The following is an 18,197-nucleotide window of genomic DNA, read 5'->3' as shown; positions in this document are numbered from 1 at the left end:
ATTCTACCCAAAGTAGTAGTGACACCTCCAAAGTGCTTATGCCCACCTGCTAGAAATTGTTAGTTCATGTCCTGTTGAGGTGTGGCCCTTTTGCTGAGATGTTCAAGATCCCTCCGACCTCTAAGGTATCTCTGAACGCTCCTATGGCACTATTTGAAAAAGAACTGGGGAGCTATCCCTAAAGTACTGCTCCATATTCATCCTTCTAGTAGCATCACTAAGTAACAGAATATCCACTTATTATCACACTGCTGTGTGTGGGACCTTGCTGTGTGCAGATGGGCATTAACTATACTTGAACGTGCCTTGTTGGCTATTGCATAGCAGAATCCAAAACTAAGAGGCACAGTTTAAGGGGTCTCTGATTTACAACAGAGGTGAGGAGGATTTCCTTTGTTAGGGAGAGTCATTAATAGTTTGACCTCTCTACCCCAAAGAGCAGTGGAGGCTGGATCACTGGACATATCAGGTTTGAGGTAGACAGGTTACTGATCTGAAGTGCATCAAGGGTTCTGGAGGATAGGCAGGAATGTAGAGGTAAGGCTACAGGAGATAGTGAGGACTGCAGATGCTGGAGAAGTCAGAATTGATAAAGTGTGGGGCTGGAAAAAGCACAGCACCTGAGGAACCAGAAAGTCAATGTTTCAGGCATAACCCACATCATGGCTGTATGCAGATTGCCCATGATCTTACTGAATAATGAAAAATCTTGAAGGTGTAAAATGGACTTCTCCTGTTCAAATTTCTCAGGCTAAAACACCTTAGAAAGTGACAAAAAACATGATAGAAAATTCTGAACAAGAGTCATACGTTAACTCTGTTTCTCTCCACAGAGGCTGCCAGACATTTTAAGTTTGTCCAGCATCTCTGTTCTTGACATAACCACAATCTTTCTTCCAGACGGATCCAAAACAGTTTGCATATAATAATTCACTATAAAGAAGTCACTCTCATCATTCGAGTTTGCATAATGAGGGATTTGAATCATTTTGCCAATGCTTTGATATTAACATAAACAGATAACCAGTTTACACCCCCTAAATATCCTTTATTCATAAAAAATTTATAAAAATGCATGACAAAACATTTCAACTTGAAAACTGCAGAATGTGCAGTAAAATTTGGCTTAACCTCCATGCAGTATGTTCCACATTTCAGTGCTTCTACAGAGATACTCTTCCAGTTTATCACATACAGAGTCATAGACTCATACAGCATAGAAACAGCCCAACTCATTCATACCAACAAGCTTTTCAAAACTGAACTTGTCCATTTTGCTGTGTTTGGCCCACATCCCTCTAAATCTTTCCTATCCATGTACCTGTCCTCATCTCTTTTAAATGTTGTAATTGTATCTGCATCTGCCACTTCCTCTGGCAGCTCATTCCACTCAGTGTGAAAAAGTTGCCCTTTGAGTCCCTTTTAAATCTTTTCCCTCTCACCTTAAACCAATTCCCTCTAGTTCTGGACTCCTCCACCCTGGTGAAAAGACCTTGGTTATTTACCTTAGCTATACTGGATCAGTGGTGCTAGAAGAGCACAGTAGTTCAGGCAGCATCCAAAGTGCAGCGAAATCGATGTTTCGGGCAAAAGCCCTTCATCGGCTTTTGCCCGAAATGTCGATTTTACTGCTCCTCGGATGCTGCCTGAACTGCTGTGCTCTTCCAGCACCACTGATCCAGAATATGGTTTCCAGCATCTGCAGTCATTGTGTTTACCTACCTTAGCTATACCCTCATGATTTCATAAACCCCATAAAGTCACCCCTCAGCCTTCTACACTCCAGGGAAAGAGTCTCAGTCTATCTAGCCACCCCCATAACTCAGAACTGATATTAACTTGCCTGTTTTGTATACTCATTGTCAAATTTATGTGAACTCCACGAAAGTGTGGTCGTGCAAAGGGAATAGTTCAATTATTCTCCAGTAAATGGTGCATGTTATGATGATCCTGGTTGTCAATCATAGAATCCCTACAGTGAGCAGTGAGAGGCCATTTGGCCCATCGAGTCTGCACCAACCCACTGAAAAGCATCAGACCCAGATCCACTTTATTCCTGTAACCCCACATTTCAATCCACCTATCCTGCACTCTATGGGCGATGTAGTCATGGCCAATCCACCTACCCTGCATACCTTGGGAGTGTGGGAGGAGAATGTGCAAATGCCATACAGACAGTCACCAGAGGCTGAAATTGAACCTGGCTCCCTGGTATTCATGAGGCAGCAGTGCTACCTGCTAACCACTGAGCCACTGTGTCAATCCATAGTTGTGAATGTTATGACATGATGTGGAGTTGCCAGTGTTGGACTGGGTTGGACAAAATTAAAAATCACACAGTATCAGGTTATATTCCAACAGGTTTATTGAGAAGTATTACCTTTCGGAGCACTGCTCCTTCATGTGTCTGCGTGGGTATCCTCTGGGTGCTCTGGTTTCTTCCTGTACAGGACATTGGTTAGGCCACTGTTGGAATATTGCTTGCAATTCTGGTCTCCTTCCTATCGGAAAGATGTTGTGAAACTTGAACGGGTTCAGAAAAGATTTACAAGGATGTTGCCAGGGTTGGAGGATCTGAGCTACAGGGAGAAGCTGAACCGGCTGGGGCTGTTTTCCCTGGAGCGTCGGAGGCTGAGGTGTGACTTTATAGAGGTTTACAAAATTATGAGGGGCATGGATAGGATAAATAGGCAAAGTCTTTTCCCTGGGGTCGGGGAGTCCAGAACTAGAGAGCATAGGTTTAGGGTGAGAGGGGAAAGATATAAAAGAGACCTAAGGGGCAACTTTTTCACACAGAGGGTGGTACGTGTATGGAATGAGCTGCCAGAGGATGTGGTGGAGGCTGGTACAATTGCAACATTTAAGAGGCATTTGGATGGGTATATGAATAAGGAGGGTTTGGAGGGATATGGGCCGGTTGCTGGCTGGTGGGACTAGATTGGGTTGGGATATCTCGTTGGCATGGATGGGTTGGACTGAAGGGTCTGTTTCCATGCTGTACATCTCTATGCCTCTATGATTCTATGTGCAGGATAGGTGGATTGAAATGTAGGGTTACAGGGATAAGGTGGATTTGGATCTGATGCTTTTCAGAGGGTTGGTACAGACTCGATGGACCAAATAGCCTCTTTCTGCTCACTGGAGGGATTCTATGTAATGACATCTCAACTGCTCATCTAAGTAGTTTTGTAAAAAAAATTGTGAAATTTCCCTCCCCAACTACCCTCCCAGGCATAGCAGTCCAAACACTCTTTGGATGAAAAAAAACTCTGAGCTCAGAGTATCCTCCTGCCCTTCATCTGAAATGCCCTTGGGATAGACCCTTCACAAAAGGGCCGGATTCTGGGGAGAGTACCTTGTTTCTCCCTTGTTTTGAAAGGATCACTGCCTTTATTCCTGATGAAGGACTTTTGCCCGAAACATCGATTTCGCTGCACTTTGGATGCTGCCTGAACTGCTGTGCTCTTCCAGCACCACTGATCCAGAATCTGCTTTCCAGCATCTGCAGTCATTGTGTTTACCTAGCTGCAGACTAAATCGGTCCTCCAAGAGTTAAAGAAAAAGGACTTTATTTCTACCTGGGATTTCACTTTTTATTTGGAACGAGGGGAGTTGGGGAGGGAGGCCGATGACGAGGGTGCTGCCTGATGTCACTGTGGAGAACCCACCCCCATCCCCTCAACCTGCAGCCAATCCTGGAGAAGTCAGCCAGGGGAGATTTAAAGAAAGATCTCCTAATTTGGAGAGTGTGACCCCACCTCCTGACTGTCAATCAAGGAGAGAAGCAGCGTCTGTCTCGCTCGCTCCGTTCTCTCTCTCTCTCTCTCCCCGGGGTGGGAGGGAGGGAGGGAGGGAGAGTTGGCAAGTGTCGGAGCCCAGGAGAAGGTGCATTCCTCTGGGATAGGGGAGGCACAAAGACTCGGGGAAAGGAGAGAGGGAGGGACCTGGACGGGAGGTGGAGGAGGGAGGGGGGCAGAACAGAAACTGTGAGAGAGAGGATAGGAGGCAATTGTAGATTTGCAAGCTTACGCTGGTCTCCCCCAAGGGAGGAGGAGGGGGGGGGGGGGTGAGTGCAAGACAGAAAAAACCCTCCTCAGCTTTTGGATCTCATATGGATAACTCACTATTGACAGCGCTGCCCTCGTACGGGAGCTGCAGTTACATTTTACACCTCTCTCTGTCTAGATACATATCAATCCTCACATATTACATGCAGCCGCTTTCAACTTTACGCAGCCGAATTTGAAGATCTCTCTTCCAAGCGGAGAAACAGGGGGGGGTGGGAAAGAAAAAGCCAACATGTTAATTTCTCAGTGAAAGCGATTCTTGTATAAGTGCAGAATCAACTCTGCTCCGTTCAGAGAGAGAGAGAGAGAGAGAAGCAGACCCATTGACTTGTCCGGGATCTGTTTTACTCAGCCGACAGGCAGCGAAAGACGGAGAAACGATTTGCACTGAAAGTGATACGCCACACACACACACACACACAAGGAGAAACAGCCTTGCAGAATTAACTATTGTGTTTCTCTTTGGAAACGCACAAGACAGCAAACAAACAGAGAGAGAGAGAGAGAGACAGACAAGACAAACAGAAGGCTGCTTTGATGTTCGCCATCCAGGACACCATACCAAGAGGGGGTCTAGCCATGAAGGAAGAACCTTTGATTACTGGGATGAATCCTGTTAGGACCTGGATACATTCCGGCGGGATACTGGATGCGAACACCGCGGCTCAGAGGTTAGTTCGAACGCTTCATACTTCCTATTATTTCCCCCCCCCTCCACACACACACACACCCACCCCCCGTTTCCAGGCAGAAGGGCTGCTTCTTGGTGTGTTTTCACTACAGTATCTGCAGTAATTTGCTCCTACATTGTTGTCATATTTCACCCCCCCCCCCCCACCCCGCTCTTGTTACCCCAGTGTCCCAGATACCAATTTCCAATGTTTATTCCCAGCCCGGGTGAGCTGGAGCTGCTAACTCTCTCAATGTGTGTTTCTGTATTATTCCTCGTTGCGTTTCATTATAAAAATTCCTCTGTGCGGGGGAAAATTCGATATTTAGGTCCAGGTTATTTTTCCCACCCGGCGTGTATTTAGTTGCTTTCTGCGCCTTCATCTCTCCACTTATTCCTTATTCTCTACCTCTCCCTCTCTTTCTCCTTCCCTTCTTCCCATCTCTTCACCCCTCTCTCCATCCCTTTCTCTCCTTCCCTCTTTCTTTCTGACTTTTACCTCCTTTTTTTCAAAACTCGCGCCCTCCTTCCCTCATTTCCTGAGTAAATCTTTTAACAATGGAATTTTGGAATCTGTTACTTACTTCTACCCTCTCAGAAGTCCGTGCCTCGAAGGCTTTCCGTCCTTTGTTGACAATAAATCAGCTTTGAGCGAAATACATTGTATAAAACGGTCCGCTCTACTTCTGGGAATCTCGTTTGGAGTTATTATAATGTTGTCCTTGCTTCCGATTGATTTTCCCCACCCCTCCTCCCGCTTCTTTTGCACAATTCATAATCCCTAACAAATAACGTCCCGAGCAAAACAAAAAGTTCCCTCAATCTTTTATCCGTTAAATTTCCCTCTTCAGCAATCTCTCCTTTCGCTCTCTCCATATCAGTTGTATCAACCTTCCCCGTTTTGCAAATTATTCTCCATAACTTAGAAAATGAAGACGGAATGCTTTTTTAAAAAAAACAAATTCCATCCCGCTTAGTTTTACTTAAAACTAGCAGATGTGTGGGGTTTTTTTAATGTAAAATAATTTAATTAATCGTTGTTAAAAATCTGAAACATCACTGCCGCCGCTGATATAATCTAACCCTTCAAAAAAAAACTTCGTGCTTCTAAGGGTCATTTTCCGAACTTCCAAGTAAATAAAGAGGTTGATTTCACTTTCCCCAAGTTGTAACCGATTCAAGTCCCCTCCCTCTCCCGTTAACCTCCAGTTGTTTCAGAAGCCGCCTTGTACAAACGCCTTGTAACCGAAGCCCTTGCTTGTGATTTGCTTTGCCCGCAGTGGAGTCGGTTTGGCCCGGTCACATTTCGAGAAACAGCCGCCTTCGAACCTGCGTAAATCCAATTTCTTCCACTTCGTCTTGGCTCTGTATGACCGGCAAGGTCAACCGGTGGAGATCGAGAGGACAGCGTTTGTTGACTTCGTAGAGAAAGATAAAGTAAGTTGCTTATTCCTTTCCATTACTTTTCTCTCTCTGCTCTCTCCCACCCGCCCTATACCCGCCCTTACTGTTCCCTTCCATCTCTCCCTTTCCATTTACGACTCCTCGGGCCCTCTGTGAACAACTCCTTATATTTTGGGCTGAAGTTTTTTTGATGTCAGTTCCTCTGGTTTTAGTTATTGCCCCCGAGTGTTACGTGTGTGAGACTCTTTGCAGTTCTGTGTGTGTCCTTTTCCTATTTCTCACAGATCCTCAAAACTGATTCCTTTTTTAAAAAAAACTCACAGTAAATTGCCCCTTTAATCTACCTCTCTCTGTCCCCCATAAACTCCTCACATTTTGTTTTTCAAAATCTGCTCCTTTACTGACTCCAGACCCGATATCCCACATACTCGGAGTTGGGTACAGGAGGTTGAGAGAGAGAGAGAAACGTTGATACCAATTGCACGCCGTCAGTATCTGACTTCAGCCTGTAATGCACATTTCAACAAAAGCTTGCTCTGATCTCAACTCGAACAATCGCGCGAAATTCATCGGCCTCTCGTTACACCTTTCTTTGTTGACGTTGGGAGTAAAACTCAAAGTTGCGTTTAGGCGGCATGCGAATGCAGCTTGCATTCGATCCGAACTTAACGCCTTTTGTGCTTTCGTCCGCAGGAACAGAACGGGGAAAAAACAAACAACGGTGTTCACTATAAATTACAGCTCCTGTACAGCAACGGTAAGTCACTCTCCCCCCACCCCCCACAAACAGTACCAGAAATCTGAACAAAAACCCCACAAATTTCCCCCCTCCTCCAAAAAAAACCACACAATTTGCCATCTTTTAGATCAGAGTTTAAATGCACAGAGAGAGACAGCTTGTTTCAAGATCGAGTTACGTAAATAAATCACTTATAATTAAACAGTGTCGATTGGGTAAGGCGTGTTAATTGCAAACATTTTTTTTCAATACATTTTGCAAATCAACAAAACTAATTTCAATCTTTTGGTAGTGGGAAGCTGAGGTATTATTCAGGAAAAAAATGCAATGACAAAAATAGTCTTTGCTTTCTCAAAAACTACTCAAAATTTAATTTGTGTTGAAAACTCCTGAAATAAAAACACTGTCAATCAGAGATAGGAACTCAGGGCACACGCTGGTCCCCGCTGTTGATATTGATATTTACAATTTGGGATTGTTGGCATGTTTATCCATTCCGCTCGAAAACAACCGCAACAGCTTCGGTCGAAAGTTGGCGATTTGCACAAGACAGTGAAAATGAAATTTAAAACAAAAGCCCCCAAAAGAACTGCGGGCGCTGGAAGTCAGAAATTACTGGAAAATCTCAGCAGGTCTGGCAGCATCTGGGCAGAGTTGACGCGTCGGATCCAGTGCCTCATCTTCCGAACACAATGAAATGATCTGAAAACTTCTGTGCAAAAACTTTATACCAAGGTGTTAAAAAAACGTAGCTATATATATATAGGCTTTCCGACGCTTAGAGAAATAATGATTTCATAATCGTTTTGGAGATTTTCTTTGCTTTAAGAAGTATTTATTGTTACGATTGGTCACCGGCGTTTTAAACCTAAGTTCGAGTCTTAAGCAGGAGGTGTTTATCTCAGAGTCTGTGCTGCCCTTATTTAGCTTGACATTTACGTCGGTCTGTTATCAATCGCGCTATCATTTGTTTTATTGATGTCAATTCTGAGTGTGTTTTAAAATCGTGTAGTTAATCTGTAAGATGCTAGATTTCTTTATGTAGAGGTTTGTGTGTGAGAGAGGTTTAACCGGTCCGTACCGAATTCACTCTCGCCGTTAATACATGTCCTGTAATATTTCTCTTTCTCTCTCTCTCTCACACACACACAATTGTCAAACTGCTTTTGCCGAATTCACCGACTTCTTGCCTTCCAATTCACAAGACAGTAATAATATCGAACTGTTGGCAATACCACTTGTTCTGTTTAGTTACAGCCAGAGTTGGGAGACTTATAGTCTGGGATTGAAATTCGATTTAACTGTCTGACTTCCCCCACCCCTCATCCTGATCCGAAAGTATTCAAACAAGGGAGTGGAGAACCAGTCACTGCTCACAATGTAGCAAAGGGAGGGGAAAATGGAGAGGGCAGTTAAGGAATAAAGTGCAGCTGCAAGGGAAAATAGAACTAGAGAAAGATAATGGGATAAGGACGCAAAAAGAAAGCAGCAATATGCAGGAGAGAAAGATTTGGAGGGAAAAGGAAAAGTTTGAAAGAATGGGGAATAGTGAACAAGAGGTAAAGAAGGATAGTGGGTTGGGGTGAGGTAGTGGGGTGGAATCAAACATAAAACATTTAAATTTACCAATCTGAAATAACAAAATACACTGGACATATACAGCAGGTCTAGAAACAGTTGTGAACAATAGACAGTTTAATGTTTGGCCATTGTAACACTTCTTTCACTAACTTTGAATGGCCACAGTTTTATTTTTTAAACTTGGGTGTCTCTTTGTCCTGGCTGAAGGGAAGCTTTTTTTTCGTAAAACACTGAAATGGCATTTTCCCCTCAAATAAAAATAATATTACCGTCATGTTATGGTAAGAGATGGATCTGAGGGATACAAAAAATTTGAAAGAACATGTCATTGAATTTATTTCGTGCTTTTTACCCCCAGGAATCCGAACAGAGCAGGATTTATTTGTACGGCTCATAGACTCAATGACTAAACAGGTAAGAGTGGATTGGCTGTGTCACATGTGTAAGCAACAAGTCTGTCTGATAATTCACTGCTGACAATTTTAAATATCAATAATACCTCTCAATTTAATAAATTCATCTGGGCAGAAACCAAACTGGTTCATTTATAAACACAACCATTTTGACATTTCTTCTTATCTGAAAAGAGGCATGTTTTTGCAATGATTTGTCTTGCCACCTCGCCTGCTTTTCAAATTTAATTATGTTTTGAAACGGGTAACGTAACCACTGATGTGGTGGGTCGGCCTCAATTTGTTATTGATAGCAACAGGGTGATCCGTCGAACTATTGAACTGTTGTTGTGTTCTGTTTTTCTTCGGCCGATCAATAATCACAAGATGCGCCCTTCAGTGGCGCCACTGAAATTAATTTCGACTTCGGAAGGATTCTCCTGCTACCACCTCCATGCCAACATCAACACCTCCTCTTCTCCTCTCCCCCCGCCCCCCCCCCCCCCCCCCCCCCCCCGCCATCCCCCACTGGGTGTATTGTCTGCTCATTCATAGCTTTGTCGCAATGCTGCAATGAGGGGCTGCATGGTTTTACTGCACATTCTGTAATCGTGTGAGGTGCAAATCAGAACTGATCGATCCCCTCATCGGAAATTACCGTCACAAATCACAGAATATTTAGTCCAGTTACTTAATTTTTATTGGATTAAATTATGAACAGGACAGTTGTAAGAAAGTGATGAGAGATTTATTCGCTTTTTCTAGTAGATCAGAGATTTGCAACAAAAAGTGAGACATTAACATTGGCTCTTTAAATAATATTCCAATGATTTTCTTTGAAGGCAGCTTTTAAATTTTAAATTCAGCTAACTATAAATGTGAAACATAATTCCACATTACTCTCCTTACCAGTTATAAGATTCCAGAACCATGCTACTCAAATTGTTATTGAGGTATAAAGTACTCCCATATTTAGCTGACATTTTCTTATTCTGTCACTTATTTTTAGTCTTCATTCTGAGGGATTTTAATCATGAGGAAAATCCCTGACTGCTTCCAATTTAGAGAATCAATGCCAACGCCAAACACTCCCAATCTCAGGTACATCACATTGTCAGATGCAGGGAAAAGCTCTCTCATCACTGCCCCAGGACACACATTGCACAGACTTGATACAGAATCAAAGCCCAAAACATTTCCCCATTAAACACTCCCAGAATATGTGCAGCTTGTATTTAAGAAAGACTAAAACTCCCTCTACACTCTCTGATTCAAACACTCCCTGGGCAGCTACAACATGGGTTAAAGAATGAGTAGAGCCCTCTCGTTCTATTTTACCCTTGCAGTTTCACATTTTCAGTTTGCTATCCTCCCAACATTGCCCCCCTCATGCAGGTACAGTGCAAGGTTAGATTTAAAAAAAAATTTTTAACAGTGGTGTGGACATCACTTGAAGGCTGGCATTTGTGACCAGCCCTAGTTGTTCTTGAATTGATCGGCTCTCGAGGCTGTGTCAGGGGGGAGTTTAAGAGGCAACCACATTGCTATGGGTCTGGAGTCACATTTTAGGCTAGACAACAGATTTCCTTCTCTAAAGGACGTTAGTGAACCAGATTTTTAAAAAGACAATCCACGTTCAGCATTGCCAGGCTCTTAATTGTGGATTTTTATTAGATCTTGTTTAATTTCACCAGCTGCTAGGGTAGGATTTGAACCCATGTCCATGAACATTACCTTGAATTACTAACCCAGTGATCACCATGCCTCCAACTTCCCTGATACAGAATGTAGCCCTATCTCCAACAAACACTCCCAAGACCGGTCAGACAGACAGACAGACAGACACACACACACACACACACACACGGTGCAAGACATGTTAGATGCAAACAGAGTAAGTCTCACTCTCCACTGTCCCCATCATTCAGCCTTGGGCAGATACAGAGGAATTGCTGCAAAGTAGAGCCTCCTTTTATTCCCGTGTTTCTAACTCTCAGGCGTGCAATCTCTATGCGTCAGTTTTGCAAATTAATGACAACAAGTTAATAACGATTTGTGTGTTGCTGGTTAGTGAATGCAAGCAACTTTATTTTAAGGTCATTGGCGCTGAATTTGTATTTAGCTATTGAGGTCCAATTCTGAGCAGGCTACATCACCACGGATTCGATCTTGTGGGAGCAATCTTTTACAAGTATTTGAGAATCCAAGAGCAGTGGGCACAACAAGCTTCATGTTGGTTAGGATTTGTCTAACTGAGCTGTTTCAGATGGTTACATGAGAGTAGTCAAAGAGAAACCATTTCCTTTGTCGGTGTTGGCAGGAGGACTGAGAGTTCAGTGCTGAGTGGCGTAACCTCAAAGGTTAGAGACAGTCTCCTCAGAAGTGACATCAGGAACACCTCTTCATACAATGGCTAGTGCAGATTTGGACAATCTCCCATAAAACTGTTGGTGGTCGATTGAAAAGGACAAACTGTGACTGATAGACTTTTGTTGGGAAAATGTACTCAGGATTACAGAAATCACGAGTCAATTGAATGGTGGAACAAGTTTGAAGGACTGTATGGATTTCTCCAGTTTCTGTGTTATAATTGAAGAAAGGCAAGCACTAAAGAGAAATACAGGTCATTTTAAAGCATAGATATGAACATTGGAAGCGCATATTTTGCTTCTGCCCTAAAGCTAAAGAATCGTTATCTTGGGATGAATTCCATTCCCACTTTTTATCGCAAAATGCCGTCTTTCCGAGAATCAAGACAGCTGTTTGCTTTGACAAGAGAAAATGTAAAAATGCTGCTGTCCAAAATGATCACTTCTTTTATTCCTCAAGTCTGTTCTGCCAGTAGAACCGAGCAAACTGGGGAATTAATTCATACGTAGGCGCAATGACGGGTTCACAGATTTGTTTGCCTGATATTAGCAATTGCCTTTGTAACCGTCGTCCAGGGCCCAAATACTTGCTTCAACTTGTAATGTGTTAATTAGACGGAGATTGTAACATGTTCAACGCACAGAAACAGCTGAGCAGATCGAACAGTTGTCCTCCTTGATGAATGTCGAGAGTTTGCGTCTCACATCCGTCTCGGGGGAACGTATATTTTAGCAGTGCTACTATTACAAGATCGTAGTATGATCCTGAACAAAATAGGTTGTTTGACTCATTGTGTCTGCGCCAATTCTACGGTAGAGCTATCCAGTTAGTCCTTTTCCTTATTCCGTTCAGTTCCTGAGTATGCTCTCTGAAGCCAGGCCCTTGGCTCATTGTTTGCTGACTCTTCATTCTGAGCTGCTTTTCTTGGCAGCTTTAGCGGTGGTGACTTGCCATTGCCTTCCCCTACTATCCCCACAGCCCTTCAAATATTTATTCAATTCCCATTTGAAAGTTAGCACTCAATGTGCTTTCATCACCTCTTCAGGCAATGAACTCCAAATCACTGTAACTTGCTCTGTAAAAGAATATTTCCTCACATGGCCTCTGTTTTGTTTGTCAGTCACCTCTTTATATATCAATAAGGAGCAGGAATAAACCGCTTGGCCCCTGAAGCCTAGTCCATCATTATACAGGGTGATCTGATTGTAAAGTCAAATCTACACAACTCCCCGACCCCACTCGACACAAATCTATCTACTTTTACCTTAAATATTTTCTAGCATTTCTCCATGTTTTTTTTAGGAAGACAGTTACACAGACTCTCAGCACTGAAAGAGTGAAATAAATTTGCCTAATCTGTTTTAAACAGGCAACACCTAATTTTAAAATAGTGAGCACTGATTCTAGATTCTCCTATAAGATGAAGCAGCCTCTCCAGATCTATCCTGTCAAGAATGTTCAGGTTAATCAGCAAGTTTCTTTTCATTGCTGAAGCTCCTGCTACTGAAAACAATTTCTCTGCATTTATTTTATTAGAACAGTTTGCGATCTTGAATATGTCTGATGAGAACATCCTCAGCTTCTACTTTCTCTCTATGTAACTGGTGCTGTATTCGAATAAATAGCTCCTACACCCTCTCCAAGATGCTGGCATCCTGCCTGTATTATTTGGACAGGATCATTTTGCCCATGTCCTGTGAAAGAAATTGAGAAAGGGCTCATCTTTTAATTTTACTGCCTCGCTTGGGCCAGCATGGTGCCTGAGTGGTCAATGCTGCTGCCTCACAGCGCCAGGATCCCAGGTTTGATTCCACCCTCAGGCGACTGTTTGTGTGGAGTTTGCACATTTTCCCCGTGTCTGTGGGGCTTTTGTCCAGGCACTCCGGTTTCCTCCCACAGTCCAAAGGTGTGCAGGTTAGGTGGATTGATCATGCTAAATTGTCCCATAGTGTCCAGAGATGTGCAGGGTAAGTGGATTAACCACAGTAAATGTAGGGTTATGGGGATACGGTAGGGAGGTGTGTCTGGGTAGGATGCTCGTCAGAGGATTGGTATGGACATGATGGGCTGAATGGCCTGAAGACTTTATGCTCGAAATGTTGATTCTCCTGCTCCTCAGATGCTCCCTGACCTGCGGTACTTTTCCAGCATCACACGTTCGACTCTGATCTCCAGCATCTGCAATCCTCACTTTGTCCCGGAATGGCCTGCTTCCACACAATAGGGATCCTATGATTCTCTATCAGCCCTCTCTTTCCCACATCTCCTACAAGGTTTGAACCTCTCCAATTAAATGTCTGCCCCTTCCACAGCACTGATAATACTCTCAAAGTTATCATCTGCTGTGATGAACCATCCTTTGTTCTCCTCAATTCACAACCATGGAGTCGTGGAGTATTTACAGCATGGAATTTGGCCCTTCAGCCCATTGTGTCAGCACTAGTCTTCAAACATCCAACTATTCTACACCCATTTCCAGCACTTGGCTCATACCCTTGTATGTTATAGTGTTTCAAATGCTCACCTAATAGGTATTAAATGTCTTGAGGTTTCCTGCCTCTATCACTGTTGAGGTGATGATTTCCCAGATACAGCTTTCCGCGTTAAATGCTTTTTCCCCTTCAAATCCCCTCTTAAACACCTGCTCAACTTTGGGGAAAAGGTTTAGGAGAAAGTGAGGACTGCAGATGCTGGAGATCAGAGCTGAAAAATGTGTTGCTGAAAAAGTGCAGCAGATCAGGCAGCGTCCAAGGAGCAGGAGAATCGACGTTTCGGGCATAAGCCCTTCTTCAGGAATGCGGAGGGTGTGCCAAGCAGGCTAAGATAAAAGGTAGGGAGGAGGGACTTGGGGGAGGGACATTTGGAATGCGATAGGTGGAAGAAGGTTAAGGTGAGGGTGATAGGCCGGAGAGGGGCTGGGGGCGGAGAGGTCGGGAAGAAGATTGCAGGTCAAGATGGTGGTGCTGAGTCCGAGGGTTGGGACTGAGATAAGGTGAGGGGAGGGGAAATGAGGAAGTTGGAGAAATCTGCATTCATCCCTTGTGGTTGGAGGGTTCCTAGGCGGAAGATGAGGCAGCATCTGAGGAGAGGAAGTAGAGTTAACGTTTTGTGTCCAGAGACCCTTCTTCAAAACACCCTTCTGAAGAAGGGTAACTCTGCTTTCTCTCTACAGGTGCTGCTTGACCTGCTGAGTTTTTCCAGAAAATTCTGATTTTGTTCTATAATAACCTCCCTGCTTTTGTATTCAGTGCTTTGACGAATTAAGACAAGTATCCCATATGCTTTCTTAACTTCCTTATCTGCCTTATCATGCTGCCTTCAAGGATCTGTGGGCACATGCACTATGGTCCATCCGATCCCCTGTACTTGATATCATGGCCTACCTCCACCAGCATTTCGTGCTTCAAATGGCTCCAGTTAAGATGGAGTCTGAGACCTTTATACCCTCAAGACACATGAGATCATAAACATGTCTCTTAAAAATATACTGTATTCTAGCTGTGAGGCAGAACACCACATTCCCCTATAAATCAGTTCTTGTTCCCATCCTGTTTCTCACTAAAATGTCATCAAGGACACAGTGCCAGGTTCCATATGTACATTGACAACACACAGTTCGACCAGTCACCACCCCTGAGTAGGCTGGCTCTGAGCATTTATCTTGATTTGTCCCGACAGTTGAGGAAGTAATCTATCAGCATTCAGAAACTACCTGCAATAGAGGAATGCAGAGCTCAAGACCTTTAAGAAAGAAATAGATAAAATAGATTTCTCGAAGCTTCAGGCATCAGTGGGAACTGGGGAGAGAGCAGGAGTGAGAGCAGCATTGAGCTAGGTCAGTTACAATCGCAGAGTGGACTCGATGGGCCAAATGACTTGCACTTTCTATCCTTCTAAGAAGACAGATCCCTGCTGCTTTCTGAGGGCAGTTAGGAAAGGGAAACAAACATTTTAGGGACTCTTGCACACAATCAGAGAATGAAACCAACTCTAGAAATTGGTATTCATTTAACTAAACATTTGCTTGATAAATAATGAATGACACTTTGAAGTTCCATTCATAACTGTGGGGTATGAATCAAAATGTGGGACTGACTGTTCTGGAAGAAGAGTGGGCAATGTCCCCAAAATATCTGTTCTTTTTACCTCTTGTCTCTCCCTTGATTGTAACATTGTGTGTCCAGCTTTAGAGATGTATGCCTCTCAACTACAATACAGGGAGCCTGTTCTGTCATTTTTCTGTTGCAGTGCTCAAAGTCATGACCCTTTGTTTCCCATGCTATGTCTGTTTTTCTTAGCAGCAGACAAAAGTCTGTGGTTTGCAGCTAATGTATGGACTGAATTTTTCCATTAGGCAAAGAACGCAGGTTTTAAATAAACTTGAGAATCCTACACTTTACACCTTTGTGTTTCTTTTCACAGACTACTTGTCTGATGTGCAGTATTGGATGAGCCAGAATTTCCTCCAATTAAATTGAAGCTCTTGCCTTCGGCCCCTATTGCAAAGCCTGTCCCCAAGCCACAGGTTCTGTTGCTAGTAATGTACGGAACTGATGGCCTGAAGGTTAGGTGAGGTGTTGGCCCAGTAGTAGTTTTGCTGGTTTTTGTAAATTCAGAGCCCAGGCAATGATCTGGGGATGTGGATTCAAATCTCACTGTAGCAGTTGATGGCATTTGAATTCAATGAAAATCTGTGATCAAAAGTCTAAAGGTTCATTAGATTAGATTGATAATCTAACGATTAACAGGAAAAACCCATCTGGTTCACCAATGCTTCTTAGGGAAGGAAACTGCCATCCTTACCCGGTCTGGCCTATGTGTGATTCCAGACTGATAATAATGTAGTTGACTCTTAACTGTCCTCTGGGCAATTAGGGATGGGCAATAAATGCTGGCCTAGCCAGCGAGCCCTCATCCCGTGAATAAACTTTTAAAAAGAGTCTTCATCTCGTGTTGTGATCAGATCAAAGTTTCACCTTCCATTATTATGACACCTTTCTATAGAGGCGCTGTCTTGTCTCATACTTAGAGTGACTGGATTTCAACAATATTTAATTGCCTTGACTAATCAGAGGTGACCACCATTTCTCAGCTCAAGCTGTGTAAATTGGTGTTCCCTTTGAAATTTGACCTCTTGCATGATTCCTGTTGATTGCAGGAGTGAAAAATTTCAGTAACCTGTCTCCATCTTTGTAATAACACTCAAGTACTTACTCAGCCATGTAATGTTTTGGACAATCCTGAGGAGGTATCAGGTGTCACATAAATGTACTTACATTCCAGGGAGGAGAGTCCAGTGTTGCATGCCCTGGGCAGCTGAAGGTAGGGTAGTGTGGTGAATCATATCAAAAAATAGAAACAGGTGTAGGCCATGATTAGATTAGATTAGATTCTCTATAGTATGGAACCAGGCCCTTTGGCCCAACAAGTCCACACCAACCCTCCAAAAAGTAACCCACCCAGACCCATTCCCCTAGCCTATATTTACCCTGACTAATGCACCTATAACTATGGGTAATTTAGCCTGGCCAATTCACCTAACCTGCACATTTTTGGACTGTGGGAGGAAACCGGAGCGCCCGGAGGAAACCCACGCAGACACGGGGAGAACGTGCAAACTCCACACAGGCAGTCGCCCAAGGCGGGAATCGAACCTAGGCCCCTGTCGCTTTGTGACATCAGGGCTAATCACTGAGTCACCCTGCCACCGCAAAATTGAACTCAACTTCTACCATAGCAGGAATTGAACCCTGGGTCCCCAGAGTCTCTGTAGTAACAGCCCAGTGATAGTACCCCTAGGCCATCACCTTCTCAGTCAGCCCTTCAAGCCTTGTCCACCATTTAATATGATCATCACTGGTCATTCAACTCAGTGTCCTGCTCTCCCTAAGGAAGTGAGGGAAATCACTTTTTCCAGGCACTAAGCACTGGAATTCTATCGCTAGGCCCCTCTACCCCCTTCTCCCTTATGACTGCCCTTAAAATCTCTTTGATTAATAAAACCTACCCCTTTGATTGATTAAACCGGACCCCTTGATTAATCAAACTTACCCTTTTCAAATTAATAAAACATACTTCTTTGATTAAACTTTCCATCATCTGTCATATGGCTTCCTCACGTGACTCGGTGTGAAATTTTACCTGATAAAGAACCTGCAAAATGGCTCGGGGGGCCTTGTGTAGAACGTAGATTCATCCTCAGTTGGAGCCACACTTTAGGAAGGATGTGGCGCACTGGAAAGGACGGCAGAAAAGATTCACGTGAGAGCTTCCTTCATTTCGCAGAAAGGTTGGAGAAAGTGAGACCGTGGTCCTTGGGGGCGTGACACTTGACAGGAGACTTCATGAGATTTGCTCAAAAGCATGAGCGGGGTAGGGGTTTCTGGATGGGGTCGATGGAAGGATTGAGAGAAAGGTTTGATAGATTTAAGGCAATATTTTTAAATTCACTCACGAGACATGGCTGGCCAGCATTCAATGTCTGCCTGAGCTATGCTTGAACTTGAGAGTTGAGAGTTAACCAGATTGCTGAGGGTCTGGAGTCACATGTAAGCCAGACCAGGTAAGGACGGCAGACTTCCTTCCCTGAAGGACATTAATGGGCCAGGTGGGCATTTCTGCTAATCAGGAATGGTTTCAGCAAACCCTTAAGCCAATTTTAAGTTCCACCATCTGCTGTGACAGGATTTGAATCCGGGTCACCGGAACATGAGTTAAGTTTCTGAATTAATAGTCTCATGATAATGGATACAGGCAGAGTAATGATACTCCTGATGAAGGGCTTTTGCCCGAAACATCGACTTTCCTGCTCCTCGGATGCTGCCTGAAGTGCTGAGCTTTTCCAGCACCACTCTGATCCAGAATCTGGTTTCCAGCATCTGCAGTCATTGTTTTTAACCCCTTTTTAGTCTCATGATAATACCAAAAAGTCATCACCTTCTCCAACAACTGACCCTGACCCTAACCCTAACCCT

At 43.7% G+C, this 18,197-nt stretch overlaps 1 protein-coding gene across 10 annotated transcripts in view; it reads left to right on the top strand.

The window, feature by feature from the left end:
- The first annotated feature begins 4,113 nt into the window (after nt 1-4,113).
- LOC132824232 (transcription factor COE3-like) overlaps nt 4,114-18,197 on the top strand; it is a 516,826-nt gene continuing 502,742 nt past the window's right edge. For all 10 annotated transcript variants that reach the window (XM_060839322.1, XM_060838666.1, XM_060839181.1 and 7 more), the window contains exons 1-4: nt 4,114-4,738; nt 6,018-6,174; nt 6,835-6,898; nt 8,820-8,875. In XM_060839322.1, coding sequence (XP_060695305.1) covers nt 4,605-4,738; nt 6,018-6,174; nt 6,835-6,898; nt 8,820-8,875 — 411 coding nt within the window. In that variant the 5' untranslated portion in view covers nt 4,114-4,604. The remainder of the gene's footprint in view (nt 4,739-6,017; nt 6,175-6,834; nt 6,899-8,819; nt 8,876-18,197) is intronic.

Source organism: Hemiscyllium ocellatum, chromosome 1 (assembly GCF_020745735.1).
Source record: "Hemiscyllium ocellatum isolate sHemOce1 chromosome 1, sHemOce1.pat.X.cur, whole genome shotgun sequence".
In the NCBI taxonomy this organism is placed as follows: domain Eukaryota; kingdom Metazoa; phylum Chordata; class Chondrichthyes; order Orectolobiformes; family Hemiscylliidae; genus Hemiscyllium; species Hemiscyllium ocellatum.
The sequence above is the reverse complement of the archived record's forward strand: the minus strand, read 5'-3'. Positions and strand labels throughout refer to the sequence as shown.